The 16,207-nt window shown below is 37.2% G+C and overlaps 1 protein-coding gene across 14 annotated transcripts in view; it reads left to right on the forward strand.

The window, feature by feature from the left end:
• The window catches only part of EHBP1 (EH domain binding protein 1), a 570,368-nt gene that overhangs the window by 257,316 nt on the left and 296,845 nt on the right, over positions 1-16,207 (forward strand). For all 14 annotated transcript variants that reach the window (XM_010863286.1, XM_010863288.1, XM_010863290.1 and 11 more), the window contains one exon: positions 11,514-11,571. In XM_010863286.1, the coding sequence (XP_010861588.1) occupies positions 11,514-11,571 (58 nt within the window). The remainder of the gene's footprint in view (positions 1-11,513; positions 11,572-16,207) is intronic.

Here is a 16,207-nt window from a genome sequence, read left to right on the forward strand (position 1 = left end):
TGTCCTTTATGGAGCCCATCTTTGCATGAAATGTTCCCTTGGTATCTAATTTTCTTGAAGAGATCTCTAGTCTTTTCCATTCTGTTGTTTTCCTCTGTTTCTTTGCATTGATTGCTGAGGAAGGCTTTCTTATCTCTTCTTGCTATTCTTTGGAACTCTGCATTCAGATGCTTATATCTTTCCTTTTCTCCTTTGCCTTTTGCTTCTCTCTTTGCACAGTAGCTTTACTATTTACAATCCCACCAGCAGTGTGTAAGGGTTTTGGTTTTATCTTATCTTGAAGATATGATAAAAACTTTTTATTGTCTATCTTTTTGATTATAGTCTTCCTGATAGGTATATAAGTGGTATTTCATTGTTCAACAACATACTTTCAAGGTTTTCTTTTAACCTTTTTGATTTTAAACTTTATCTGCTAGCTTCTTGATAAGGTAGGTGAGGATTTAGCTGTCTACCACCTCCTCCCTGAAGCATACTTACCTTTCCCTTTCCCCATCCTTCCTGTTCTCCATTCAGCTCTCGAAGAGCTAGATCATTGTTATGACTTAGTATTGTTTGTGTTGAGCCCTGTGGTATTATGATTACCTTTTGTTTCTTTAGATTTTTATTATGTTAAAATTTGACATAATATTTTTTTTGCCCTTTTTTCATTTTGCCCTTTCCTCTCATGTATCTGTTATTAAGTGTTAGTCCCACAGCCGTGTCCAACTCTTTGTGACCTCATGGAGTGTAGTCCTCCAGGTTCCTTTGTCCATGGAATTCTCCAGGCAAGAGTACCTGAGTTGGTTGCCAGTTCCTACTCCAGGGGATCTCCCTGACCCCGGGATCAAACCTGGGTCTCCCAAATTGCAGGCAAATTCTTTACCATCTCAGCCATCAGGGAAGCCTCCATATCTATAAATATTATTTCAAATTTTTTTCTGTCAGTCTATCAATATTCCTCTCAAAACACTTAAACATTGGTGACTCATCAGTTCCTTTTTCTCCTGGAGCCCTCTAATGTCCTGACCCACTTTGGAATGGTGTCTTTCTAGGGCTGTAGCATAGATGACATCTTGCAACCTCTTCTCATAGTCCTCTTGGGGAATTAGTCAGACTTTTAACCTCTGAAAAGTGAAGGTGAAGTCGCTCAGTCATGTCCGACTCTTTGCGACCCCATGGACTGAGGAGCCTACCAATTTTCCAGGCAAGAGCACTGGAGTGGGTTGCCATTTCCTTCTCCAGGGAATCTTCCCAACCCAGGGATCAAACTCGGGTCTCCCGCATTGCAGGCAGACGCTTTACTGTCTGAGCCACCAGGGAAGTCCTTTTAACCTCTGGGTTGATCTAAATTTTGTGTCTTTTCTCTCCCACTTAACGTCTCTGTTATTTATTCTAGATCTGGAAGATTTCCTTAATTTTACCTTAACTCTTCAACTTTTACTTTGCTAAATGAAAAAGGAAAACAATTTTCAGATTTCTTTACTATTCTTTAAATATTCTTTTTATATTTTATATATTTCATGAGTACAGTATCTTTTATATTTCTAAGAGTATTCATGTAATGTCTTCAGTTTCTTTCAAGTTTCTTTTTTCTCTTTTAGCTCCTTATCTTTTAGAAACTTTCTTTAGATGATCCTTTGTTTGTTCACATTTAAGAGGGAGTCTGTACAAAGCTATTTGAAAGCTCTGTGCGTATACTTGGGATGATTTCCAACATTATCTGACAATTTGCTGAGAGACAGGCACTAAACTAAGTACTTTATTTACGTTATCTTAACAGATCTTTACATTGGTCCTGTGAGGTTCTAATTTCATAGATGAGGAATGTCTTGAGGCTTAGATGGTACAACTCAAAGGAGGGATACCCAGATCTGTCTGCCTTCATATGATTTTTTTAAAATCTAACCTTCAAGTCAAATAGAAACAAGACAGGCAAAAGTGATCATCCAAACACAAAACTGCAGCAGCTACAGGAGTATGTTGAGAAGAAATGGTGAATATGATTATTTAGGAGAGTTGGGACCATTGTCTGAGTGATGTGCCCTTTTTTTCCCCGCTACTAAGCTCTTTTTCAGAGAACCAGGTACATAACTTGGAAATATTAATATTTATGTGAGTGACATGTGAGGCTTCTTTAAACAGGATGGAAAGACAGAGGTAGTAAGTAACATGCTATATTAAAGGAAGCATCATAGGTGATTTTATAAAACAAGAAATTAGGAAGTATTATTTGGGAAGATCAGCGTTACACACATGATACAGCAGTGAATGATTATAATGCTATTTTTCTCAAACATTAAAAATTATAAACCTCTTATCCTGTTGAATAGCACACAAAAATTATATATACACATTTGTGTGTTTTTTGGTGGCCTCTCAAAAAGTACACTTAGCTCAAGTATGTCAGACTGCACTTCCTCAGTTTGATGGTACTGTTTCCAAATACTGATACTTAGGTTTTAGAATCCCTGTCAGCAGAAGTCCATATGCATCACCAGTTAAATATTTTTAATCATAAGCAATCACTGTGAAAATATTTTAAAGATGGTAGGAAGATGCCAAATATAATTTTTTAAAAACATTTTTGAGTGACAGAGTTGTATCTTTTATTATTAGAACTGTCTTCATTTTTGCAGAAAAGAACCTACATCCTGTGTATGGGTACTGGGTCTTATAGAATTTTTTTCCTATTAATTATTACAGCTTGCTAAATAACTCTTGTGAAGTAAGCATAAAGGAGTATAATTAACTGGAGCTACGGCAGTGATAGGACAATAGGAGGCAGATGTACCTACTGAAGGATAAAAATAATTACTTGAGAAATAGTTAAGTTAGAGTATTTCTGTGATAAGACAATTTCCCTCCTTTTGTTTAAATATTCGCAGCATTCCACCATGAAATGTTCAGTTATAGCTAAGAGCCCTTCCCCTAAAAGGAATAACCTTGTTATTTAGTGAAGTGCCTCTTCATAGTAACATCAGGGTTAAAATATTGAGCTCTCTTTTTCTCATTGTAAGCATATACTGGATTCTTTGATGAGAAGAATATGTTATACTTTCTGTGTTCTAAAGACTCACGACTCTTTATTTTTAATTTAGGAAAAGCTCACAGGAATAATTATTAGCTACTGAGTTCTCAGGTGTAACTGTCATTTATCTTTGGAAACATGGATTTCATTTATATATGAAAACCAATAGGACATAAAAAGGTTAAATTTGGTCTCAGCTCTTTACAATGTACATTTCTACAAGATAGCAACTTTTTATTGTTATTTATGTGTGTCTTTTGAATTTTTGATACTGTTGAGGAGTTACTGTAGCAGACACACCCCCAAATCCAAGTGGTCTGACATAAAAGTTCATTTCTTTCTCACTTTTCAGTCTAGAGAAGGTTGATTGGCCTTCCACATGGTCTTTCAGGAGCCCATACAACTTTTATCTTACGGCTCTGCCTTCCTCTGCATTCTGGAGTCCTCTCCATTCAGCTGGTGGGGAGAGTACATACTCATTTATTAACTGAAGAAAATGGCAACCCACTCCATGCCACAAATTCTTTACCCGACTCTTTTCTCATTTTATTTTAAAACATGAAATATTTAACCAGTTTGAGTCATTTAAACAGTCACTGAACTATATAGTGTTAGAACTAACTAAAGTTGTAGTGCAGTCTCTTCAATTGATAAATTAGAGAATAGGCTCAGAGAAATTGGAGAGATATTCCTAAGATCACTAAATGCCATATCTAGGAAAAACAAGTTTCCCAATCTCAAGGGTAGTATGTATTCTTTCTTTGTACTATGTCGTTTTTGATGAACCTTCTTTTACAAATTCACATCTCCTAAATTAATACAAATTGTTTGCCCAGATTTCTTTCCTTTTACCATCCTCCTAAGATACTTATCCTAGAGAAAGGGGGATTTTATTATAATTGATGTAGAATAGAATTTTGTGTGTTTAGTCTCTCAATCGTATCCAACTCTTTGCAGCCCCATGGACTGTAGCCTGATAGGCTTTTCTGTTCACGGAATTTTCCAGGCAAGAATACTGGAGTGGGTTGCCTTTTCTTACTCCAGGGTATCTTCCCAACGCAGGGATTGAACTGATGTCTCTTGTGTCTCCTACATTGACAGGCAGGTTCGTTACCACTAGTGATCTGAAAAGCATTTGTCATGTTGTTATTATTGGGTCCTATAGTGGAGCACCATATTGACTTTGCAGGTTCAAGGAAGAATGCCCCAGGGATTGGAGAGGCAAAGGAGGGGAGGATGTCAGAGTCAAATAGGGTGTATTTCAAAATTTTGCCTACAGCCAGCTCGGATCTTGAGGAACATTTATGATAACTTCAAGAATATACCTCCTTCACTTAAAATGACTTGCAAAACAGATTGATTCAGCTTAGAGCTCTTTAAATTCAATGAAATTTGAAATATTAATTTGTTTAATTTTGTTGGTTGATACTTAATTCCAAACTTAAAAGTGCTATTTTATTTTAAATAAATTCCCCCCACATTTAAATAATTCCCCCCACATTTAAATAATTCCCCAGCATGAAGTAATATAAGTTCATTGCAGAAAATACAGAAAAGTATATTCTTAAAATGACATGTAATTTTAGTTCCTAATAATAACCACAGGTAGCATTTGGAGACATTTTTTCCTGGTGTCTTCATTACATGGTATAGGACAAAAATATAAATATTTATTGAATAAATTTGACATGATATCCCAAGCATTGCCCTATGCTTGTAACGTTCTTAGAAAATATTTTTACCAGGTCTGTAATATTCTAGTAGACGGATGTACTGTGATTGGTCACTCATCTTTTGTTGGACTTTAAAATGTTGTAAATTATGTATTTTTGTTTATTTGTTCTTTAGAAATTCTTAATTAGGCAATCTCAGCAGTTTAGGCAATCTCAGCAGTTGGGCAGGTTCTTTTTGTCAGTGTACATATTTCCTGAGATATTTCTAAATGGATCCTTTTTTGTATAAGGTCTTTCTGTCTCCTAGTACTTCCCCAAGGTTGTGCCTGCAGTTAGGTGGTTGGCTTAATTGTTTGTGTCTCCAGTAGCCTGTGGGCTTCCCTGATAGCTCAATTGGTAAAGAATCCGCCTGCAATGCAGGAGACCCTGGTTTGATTCCTGGGTCAGGAAGATCCACTGGAGAAGGGATAGGCTACCTACTCCAGTATTCTTGGGCTTCCCTTTTGGCTCAGCTGGTAAAAAGTCTGCCTGCAATGCGGGAGACCTGGGTTTGGTTCCTGGGTTGGGAAGATCCCCTGGAGAAGGGAAAGGCTACGCACTCCAATATTCTGGCCTGGAGAATTCCATGGACTGTACAGTGCTTGGGGTTGCAAAGAGCTGGACACGACTGAGTGACTTTCACACACCACCAAGACTGTAAGCTTCCAGAGGATCAAGGCTTGTCTTCCTTTGCCTTTGTATCTCCGTTACTCAGCACAGTGACAGGAATGTAATAAACATTCAATAAAATACTTGTTGATGCTTATTGTGATTCTGAAAAGTGATGAGACTGGTTTTCATGTGATGGTTTTGGAATTTTTCTTACAGCTTTTTCAGTCTTACCTTGCATAAGTGACACACATAAGAATGGAAATGAATACAGGAGTCTAAATTTAAGACAGGAATGTTTTTCTTTAAATTTACTTGGATAGACAGTGTTATAGATCACTAGTGGCAAAGAGGAGAAGGCAATGGCACCCCACTCCAGTACTCTTGCCTGGAAAATCCCATGGACGAAGGAGCCTGGTAGGCTGCAGTCCATGCTAAGGGTCGGACATGACTGAGCGACTTCACTTTCACTTTTCACTTTCATGCATTGGAGAAGGACATGGCAACCCACTCCAGTGTTCTTGCCTGGAGAATCCCAGGGACAGGGGAGCCTGGTGGGCTGCCGTCTATGGGGTTGCACAGAGTTGGACACGACTGAAGTGACTTAGCAGCAGCAGCAGTGGCAAAGAGGGGGGCCCACAACTTGCAGACAAAAGAAAGATAGTTTATTGCTTTACAAACTGGTTCATTGTAGCTCTGATATCTTTTCCTTCTTCCACTTCCATTTTCCTACTGTTCTTCCTCCTCTCCAGAAGTTAGCATCAGGATCACAGTGTTGAGATTAAGTCTTGCCACCTTCAGATGGAACTTGTTGCTTTTTAAGGATTTTGAGGGTAGGATAGAAGGTAAATTTTTATTTTATTATTTATTCATTCATTTACTTTTTAGCCATGCTGCACAGCATGTGGGGTCTTAGTTCCCTGCCCAAGGATCAAACCCACACCCACTTCAGTGGAAGCTCAAAGTCTTAACCACTGGACTGCCAGGGAAATCCTTTTTTTTAAAAATTTAAATTCATGAAGTTTGGCTTTATTTATTCTTTATAGACTCCTCTACATAGATTGATTTGACATAATTTATCAGTATATTTTTATCAAGAATATGTTATTCCAGGAAGCTAGGCTAAGCCATGGAACAGATAGGAGTAAATCAATAAAAGTCACACATTTTGAGGTTTCATGTGGAGAAAATAGAAAGATATACATGAATATAAGAGAAATATAGCCCTGGAAGTTTGGGAAAAGGGAACATGGGGAGAGAGCAAAACCTTGAGTGACTGGAATTTAGCCACAGTTTTCTTGCTGTTTATATGGATTATTAGCTACTTTTTGAAATGATAATTAGGTACAATTATTATGAGGCACAGAGGATCTTCAGTGTCTTTATTCCTCAAATTTTGATGCATTCCACCTTGAGAGGGACAAAAAGGACATTTTATTAAAGGAAAACCTCTCTTAGAGAATCAGTAACCTGTGTAATATAATTTCCAGGAAGACAACATTCCTTATTTTTAAATGTAAAGTTTTCTTCCCTGAGTAAGCCCACCAGAGGCTTCAAATTTTGCAGTGGAACTCATAGGCAGTGTGTCTATATGTACATTTTATGTGTATGTATATAAAATATTCTTATGTGTAAATACCTATATATGAATATATGCATGTGTGTTTATATGTCTGTATATGTATTATGTGCAGGGCTACCTGATCACTTAGGGAATGGGGTAGAAATTTTAAATATTTGATTGTTGAATTCTCTCTAAGACAGAGCTATATCAGGTTGTCCTGACTTTACTGATAGAAAGTTGTATAATTATAGTTTCTTTGGTAGTTGGATAAAACTCTCACAGTTGCTCTATCCCTGGCCTCTTGTGAGCACATAAGTAAATATTTGATGGTTCTTTTCTAGTACAGCATAGATGCTTAAAATATTAATTGTGGTCAACCAGTTGTGTGGTTATTGATATTCCTCTGTAAGAACAGTAACTCACAGCACAGCTCTTTATTTTAAACATTCTGTGTTACTTTGTCCCTGATAATGTAAAGGGAGCTGATTTCTTGTGTGTGTGTGTGTGTGTGTTGCTCAGTCATCTCTGACTCTCTGCGTCCCAGTAGATTGTAGCCCACCAGGCTCCTCTGTCCATGGAATTCTCCAGGCAAGAATACTGGAGTGGGTTGCCATTGGACATAACTTGGAATCACAAAAAAGTTTATTCATCTCTGGGGGCATTCTCAAATAAGTAACTTATGTTCTATTTACATTCTTGGGACTTCAGGGATGTAGGTTAGGAGACCACCCTTCCTGACTTTCTTATTTTACAGTAAGAGGCTTCCATATTCTGAAACATGAGATCAGAATGGGTGGAGGAGAGGAAAGTGCTAGGAGGCCAGGTTGGAAGGAGGCAGCAAGCAGTGCAGGTAGCACTAGGATGATATCGGGAAGGGGGTCACCCTTGTTGCCATCACAGCATCACGCCTCACTATTTCAAATCAGGAGTGTGGGGATTGCTTACTACTCTCCCTGCAAAAGAATGGTTTTTGACCTTAGCTGGGCATAACAATCAACTGTGAAATTTTTAAAAGTCTACATACCAGGCCTGACATTTAAATGTGATTCTCTAGCAGTGGAACCTAGATATCAATATTAAAAAAGCTTCCCAAGAGGTTCCAATGTGCATCCAAGGTGAAGATGCCTGCAAAGCTCAAATAAGCTGCAGATTCTCTCATTTAGTAGTGAATGTACATAGAGCCTCAGCTTTGTACCAGATTCTTATTAGTTGCTAGAAATAGAAAAATAAATAAGATATGGTTGACAAAGGAATACAATCAGGTGGAGGAGATAGAAATAATAACAAATAATGTAATAGAAAGCATGAAGTGAAAAAGAGAAAACTGTTAGTCACTCAGTTGTGTCCAACTCTTTGCAACCCCTTGGACTGTAGTCTACTAGGCTCCTCTGTCATTGGAATTCTCCAGGCAAGAATATTGGAGTGGGTTGTTGTTGTACTGCTGTTCAGTCGCTCAGCCATGTCCTACTCTTTGAGACCCCACGGACTGCAGCACACCAGGCTTCTCTGTCCTTCACTATCTCCTGGAATTTGCTCAAACTCAGGTCCATTGAGTCAGTGATGTTATCTAACCATCCATCCATGCTGCCCGCTTCTTTGCCTTCAATCTTTCCCAGCGTCAGGGTCTTTTCCAATGAATCGGCTCTTTGCAGTGCAGTTCAGTTCAGTTGCTCAGTCTTGTCCAGCTCTTTGCAACCCCGTGAACTGCAGCACGCCAGGCTTCCCTGTCCATCACCAACTCCTGGAGCCTACTTAAACTCATTGCATCAGTCCGTTGCATCAGTGATGCCATTCAACCATCTCATCCTCTGTCGTCCCCTTCTCCTGCCTCCAATCTTTCCCAGCATCAGGGTCTTTTCCAATGAGTTGGTTCTTCGCATCAGGTGGCCAAAGTATTGGAGTTTCAGCTTCAGCATCAGTCCTTCCCAATGAATATTCAGGGTTGATTTCCTTTAGGATTGACTTGTTTGGTCTCCTCCCTGTCCAGGGGACTCTCAAGAGACTTTTCCAGCACCACAATTTGAAGGCATCCGTTCTTTGGTACTCAGCCTTTTTTATGGTCCAACTCTCACATCTGTACATGACTACTGGAAAAACCATAGCTTTGACTATATGGACCTTTGTTGGCAAAGTGATGTCTCTGCTTTTTAATATCCTGTCTAGGTTTGCTATAGCTTTTCTTCCAGGAAGTAAACATCTTTTAATTTCCTGGCTGTAGTGACTGTGCACATTGATTTTGGAGCCCAAGAGAATAGATTGTCACTATTTCCATTTTTTCCTCATCTATTTGCCATAAAGTGATGGAACTGATGCTATGAGCTTAATTTTTTGAAAATGTTGAGTTTTAAGCCAGCTTTTTCACTCTTCCTTTTCACCCTCATCAAGAAGCTCTTTAGTTCCTGCCATTAGAGTGATATCATCTGCTTATGATTTTGAATTATTGGAGTGTGTGGCCATTCCCTTCTCCAGGGGATCTTCCCAACCCAGGAATCGAACCTTGGTTTCCCGCATTGCAGGCAGATTCTTTACCATCTGAGCCACCAGCTGAGCCCATAATACAGGGCATATAGCATATTAAAATAGAGGTGTTTAGAGTGTTAATGGAAATACAGGTAGAAGAAGCAAATTAACTTTGCCTGAGGTTGAAGATATGGGTTAAAGTGGGAATGAAATGAGAAACGGTCAGGTTTTCGTAGAGAAAGTGATGAATTAAGCGTTTATCAGATAGAAAAAGAGAAAAGAGGAAGTTAAAGAAAAAAAGATTTTAAACATGCAAAGATGGGAAGAGATTGAATAAATGTTCAGGGATTGGTTGGAAAGCAAGATGCCTTTGAGGTATTTGTAGGTTTTGCAGCTGGCAAATCAGAGTCAGGTGATGAGGTGCCTTATAAACCACAGTCAGGAATATGGATGCTATCTTGCATGCTGTGATGTCGAAGGGTCAAATATATACAGGGACTATGTAGATCATCTGAAGAATGAAGCTGGTCAGGTGGAAAGAAGTTGATAGTGTTGGAGGCTTTAGTAATCTTGATAGCACGGAACTTGTTTGAAGGCATTTAAGTAGAAATTTTTAAAAATGTTTATTTAGGTTGAGCTAGGTCTTCATTGTGGCATGCATGTGGATTCTAGTTTCCTCACCAGGGACTGAACCTGAGCCCTTTGCATTGGGAGCACGGAGTCTTACCCACTAGACCACCAGGGAAGTCCCAAGAAATGTATTCTAAAGTTTAATTTAAGCTTAAAATAAGGGAACACTATTTAGGTCAAATCTGTCAAATTCAACTTTCAAGTGCCAGTTTGTTGTACCTTCAGTATAAGAGCCCTATTAGAATAGTAAAAAAAAAAAAAAAAAGTAAGACTTTTGTACCAATTCTAAAGTAGTATTGCAGAAGTATAATTAAAAGTTGAGGTTGGGCTGGAGATGTGGAGATAAGAACATAGTGGAAAGATCACTGTAGTAATCTTGGATAAGTGTTCCAGCAAGCCACCAATGCCTTCAAACAGGGTGGCTTAACTGTTTGGTTACTCAGTCCCTTTACTGTTAAGCTGCCAGCATTGATCCATACCCTCTGCCCAGCTCTGTTTATCATGTTGCTATATGTACCCCACCACCCATCTCCATGTCTTTGTCCTGTTCTGTTTCTCTCTGTGTTAAACACGGTTTTGTTTCTCCGTTGGTTCATATCCTTAGATGAACACTGATGTTTCATGGAAACTTTCTTCTGTTTCATCTGTAACTTAGAATTTCTGCATCTGGCTGCTGCTCCCAGCATCTCAGGTTGGAAAGACCTATATTTCAGTCTTGTTTCTGCCAGAGCTTTTGATGAGTTTTTTTTAACTTTTCCAGAATATGGTTGTGGCGGTTTAGTTGCACAGTCATGTCCAACTCTTTGCTACCCCATGGACTGTAGCTCACCAGGCTTCTCTGTCCATGGGATTTCTCAGGCAAGCATACTAGAGTGGGTTGCCATTTCCTTCTCTGAGGGATCTTCCCAACGATGAAACCCACATCTCCTGCATTGTAGGCAGTCTTTTGCATTGCAGGCAGGTTCTTTACCATTGTGCCACTAGGGAAAAACCCAGTGTACCCTGGGCTTCTTGCCAGAATGTACTTGCCTATTTTTCAGTACTGTATTATATTCTTGAAGATAGTTGAGATGATTGATTATAAAATGATTTTGAAAATCATTAAGCATTGTTCATAAGATACAGATATGCAAGAGTAGTGTAAACCACAGATTTAAATTATTTTGGAAATATTATTTTTATGCTTATTTTCTCTAAAGTGATAATGTGTTGGAAATATAGTTTTAGATGAGAGATATATATGTGCTTTTTTAAAAAATAGTCTAAGTATTTTATTTTACTTGGTTTGTCCCAATGAATTTACTTGGTAAAGTATTTTTAGAAAAACATGTGGATGAAATATTAGTCATTTAAATTAGATTATGTCTATATTGTGCATCTACCATATTTGAATAATTTATAGAGCTTTATTGTTAGTGTAACCACTCCATGTAATCTAAAGCAGGTGACATTTTTGTTCTTTTAAAGGTGCTAAAACTAAATTTTATTGACTTAAGATAAATTTTACTTAATCTTTCCTGTTTGGCAGGCAACCAGATAAACTGGTGGTAGTTTGGACAAGAAGAAGCCGAAGGAAGTCTTCCAAGGTTTGTCTGTTTTCTAAATTTCTTACCCAAATGTTGAATGTAACTTTTGATCTAATTATTAAGCTGGCCCCAGTGAAGAATATTTTTAAATATTTTTTGATATTTTGGGTTATTCTTATAATCTGCTTTACTAAAATGATTGATTAGGTACTGTATGTAATCTTGGTATTATAGTTCTAAACAGGAGCCAGATACCTGAGTTTTGATTTTGGATTTGGTGGTCTTAAATAACATAATAGTTATTTAACATCTCTGTGCTAGAATATCATGAACTAATGAGTAAATAAAGATCACTTAAAAATTATATCTAGAATTACTTTATTCAGCTTCTAAGAAGATGGAGTTAGGGCACACATAATTAATGATGAGTTATCTGAGTCCATTTGCTAGGTTACAGAAGAGAAGGGGTTGGGTTTTTCAGAAGTTTTAATCTTTTGTTCTTATGGCTTTGTGGGGGAGTGGAGCAGAATTTTTAAATGTTCAATAACAATTTTAGATATTTTTAAAATTCCAGTCTACAGACAAGTAAGATTGAGCATGTGTTTATAGGCACACAATAATTACAAGCATGTTTATTGACTGTTGGTTTCTATGTAAGTAGATTTATGTAAAGAAAAAATTCATTTATTTTACCTGAAATTAAATTTTAATTAAATTTCAGAATTAAAAAATTTGTGAATACTGGTAGTTAATTTTTTTCTTTGCTGAGTATTATTCTATCAGGTGAATATATTGCAGTTTGATTATACATCTGTTGATGAAAGTATGGCTTGTTTCTAGTGAGTATTCTGAATATTCACTATTCTGACTAAATTTCTTTTAAACATTACTGTAAAAGTATTTCAGAGAAGGCGATGGCACCCCACTCCAGTACTCTTGCCTGGAATATCCCATGGATGGAGGAGCCCGGTGGGCTGCAGTCCATGGGGTCCTGAAGAGTTGGGCTCAACTGAGCGACTTCACTTTCACTTTTCACTTTCATGCATTGGAGAAGGAAATGGCAACCCACTCCAGTGTTCTTGCCTGGAGAATCCCAGGGACGGGGGAGCCTCGTGGGCTGCCGTCTATGGGGTTGCACAGAGTTGGACACAACTGAAGTGACTCAGCAGCAGCAGCAGCAGTACAAGTATTTTGGGGGACAAACATTTTCTCTTCCACAAATAACTAGGACTAGAATCACTGGGCAATAGGATAGGTACAGTTTTAACTTTCAGCGTACCCCCCCAGCAATAGAGGAAAGGTCCAGTTGCTTCACCTAATGAATAGCATCTTCTCCAAAGCATACATATGTAGTTTGGATACAGGGTATTTTGGATCTGTAATATTTTCTTATCTATTTACGCATGAGAAAGGATTCTGAAAATAGACTTAGGGTCTTCTATCAGTTTTTCTGAGTGGGTCTTAAGGTTTTATGGAAAGGAACAATATTAGGTCATCCAGTAAGTATGATAGTGGAACCTGACTATAACTATAAACATTAGACCCTAAATGTTTTTAGCTGTCAACAAAAAGTGATTTCCCTCTTGTAGTAACTAGATACTAATTGTTTTCTTAAAACATTATGAAACATAATGAAATGCTTTAGATTAAAAGTCAATTCAGAATATTCATAGTTGAAATTAAGTATACTTTTAATTTAATTGCATTTTTAAAGTCAGATAACTTTTAGGTCCAGATTCTTTTTTACATCATATTAAATTTTGATCAAATCTAAATGGTGAAATGCAAACATATGAGGTACAGGTTGATTTTTCTCAGAATACAATATTTTCTAGAAGGAACTATTTCTTTTTTTTTTAATTAAACTTATTTATTTTAATTAGAGGCTAATTACTTTACAATATTGTATTGGTTTATTGGACTTATTTTCCAGTTGTGATGCTCCTAATATTTCAGATCCCTTCTGGATATTTTAGAATCATTGTATGTTTCCCTTGAAACATTATAGATGTACTTTTGAAAAGTTATGAGAACTCACAATGTATTAAGCATATTATTGTTGTTATTTAGTCACTCTAGTGATGTCCAGCTCTTTGAGACCCCATGGACTGTAGCCCCACAGGTTCCTCTGTCCATGGGATTTCCCAGGCAAGAGTACTAAAGTGGTTTGCCATTTCCTTCTCCAGGGGATCTTCCTGACCCAGGGATCAAACTCGAGTCTCCTGCATTGCAGGTGGATTCTTTACCATTGAGCCATCAGGGAAGCCCATATGCTATAATAAGCTTACAGGATTCCCTGATGGCTCAGTGGTAAAGAATCTGCCTGAAATTTACATAATATACATTCATGTATGTGTGAAATGCTGTTTTTATACATTGTATACAACAGCTGAATAAGGATGTAAAAAGCAGTTCCAGAAGCTATAAAAGAAATGATTATGATATTATGTGAAAATTAAACAAATTACTTTTTAGAAAAACTTTGAGGAGCTTGAGATCCATGGCATTTTGGAATTCTTAAAAAAAAAAAAAAAAAAAAGCTAGCTTGTCCCTAGCTATTGTTTTTTAAAATTAACTATCAGTTATATTAAATCCAAAGAGTAGAACCATTGTTTTCATTTGAAACACTCTTCTGTTTCTGACATTTTTCCTTTGAAATACACATTAAAAAAAAGTGAAGTCGCTCAGTCGTGTCCGGCTCTTTGCGACCCCATGGGCAGTAGCCTGTACCAGGCTCCTCCATCCATGGGATTTTCTAGGCAAGAGTAGTGGAGTGGGTTGCCATTTCCTTCTCCAGGGAATCTTCCCGACCCAGGGATCGAACCCAGGTCTCCCGCATTGTAGACAGACACTTTACCATCTGAGCCACCATGGAAGTCCTGAAATACACATTATTTGCTGCTAAGTCCCATTGAAATCACTTACAGGGAAAATAGATCTCTACAACCATTGGGCAGAAAATAGTCTGGTTTTTACTTTTAGGTTTGTTTCTGGAAAGAGTTTAAACTACACAGTAATTCATTCTCTTTGGTCTTGTGTATAGCTTAATATTTATCTTGCCTGTTTCTGAATATATCTACCTTTTAAAAATTATTTTATTGAAGTATGGTTGGTTATCTACCTTTTTTATATTGGTGGATTGAAACTTATAACTGATACCCAGATAACAGATTAGACAGAAAAATGATAAGGCACATTGCCTTATTTGATATAAAGTTTAGTTCTCAGTGTTTTGCTCACTTTCTTTGGATACATGTCTATTTTTGTAATTAAATATAAAAGAACCCATTGCAGAATCATTTTTTATTGAGAGAATAATTACAAAATAATTACCATGGGTAATTATCACAATAGGCAGTTTTCCTACCTCTTATCTTCAAGTCATGGCATTTATAGCAAAGATATTTTTGGGCAGCAGTTGAATTGTATATGCTTAAATAAATTATTTTTCAGTATAGTGTTGGACAAAGGAAGCAGGAAAATTGTAATAGACAAGAAAAGTTATGGCAGAGTAGTCTGTTGCCTTAAACCTAGTTTTCAAACTAGGAATTTAAAGTCACAGAGATGGGAGAATTCCAAAGGGAAAGAAGAGCTTGAAAGTCCTCACCAGCTTTTGGATGGCATTATCACTTCTACTTCCTTGCTATAAGCTGTATTTTTGTTGTTGTTGTTTTAAACTTTTTATTTTGTATTGAAGTATGGCTGATTAACAACATTATGATAGTTTCAAGTGGACAGCAAAGGGACTTAGTCATACGTATACATGTATCCATTCTCTCCCAAACTCCCTTCCCATCAAGACTGCCATGTAACACTGAACAGAGTTCCCTGTGCTATATATATTAAGTCCTTGTTGGCTATGCATTTTTATTTTATTTTATTTTATTTATTTTTTACAATGGTCCCAGGACGCCCCTGTGTGGGTGCCCCGGGGCCACTGCAGTGCCCTTCTCCCGAAATGACCCAAACCAGGTCTGGCTATGCATTTTTAATATAGCAGTGTGCACCTGTATAGCCTTTAACAATATGCTGTGGTATCATGAAGGGATGGGTGTAGTGGTGGCTCTTTGACTAAGACCATGATGTGGGCAGCTCTAAGACAGCTTTACATGTGACATCCTAAACGTATGCGTAGATGAAGTTTTATAAATTGAAAATCATCAATTTAAAAACTAAATGATAGTTATATTTATTCAGTGAAAAATTTCAGAAGTAACAAGTGAATATTTAGTTCCATATTAGGTTTTTTAGTTACATATCTGTATTTAGTTCCATATTAGGTTTAGGTCTTTTACATAAGGTATGATATGAAATAATTTGAAAATAAGGCATCTTATAGAGTCGGTACTCAAAATTGATAAATGTTACCTTTTCCCTAGGTCTGCCTTTGCTAAAGGATCTCTGATATGATTAAAAGGTGAAGCAATTTATATGAGTGGAAGTGAATATGGCTTCATCCTTTCTACCATTAACTGTACTAGGATGATGGCAAATAATGAAATAGCCTGCCTTTCTGGACTATATTAAGGAGCTAAATAGCTGTATGTGTTTTATACTGAATTATTTTCTAGGGAAATCTTTTCTATTACTCTGATCAAAAACTGATCAGGATTCCTGTAGTGCTGATGATTGCCAACATGAGGTACTTTTTAAAAATAAAGTTCCTAAGAACCTAAAGTACTGTCTCCATGGATCT

Source organism: Bison bison, unplaced genomic scaffold, assembly GCF_000754665.1.
Source record: "Bison bison bison isolate TAMUID 2011002044 unplaced genomic scaffold, Bison_UMD1.0 scf7180017864489, whole genome shotgun sequence".
Taxonomy (NCBI): domain Eukaryota; kingdom Metazoa; phylum Chordata; class Mammalia; order Artiodactyla; family Bovidae; genus Bison; species Bison bison.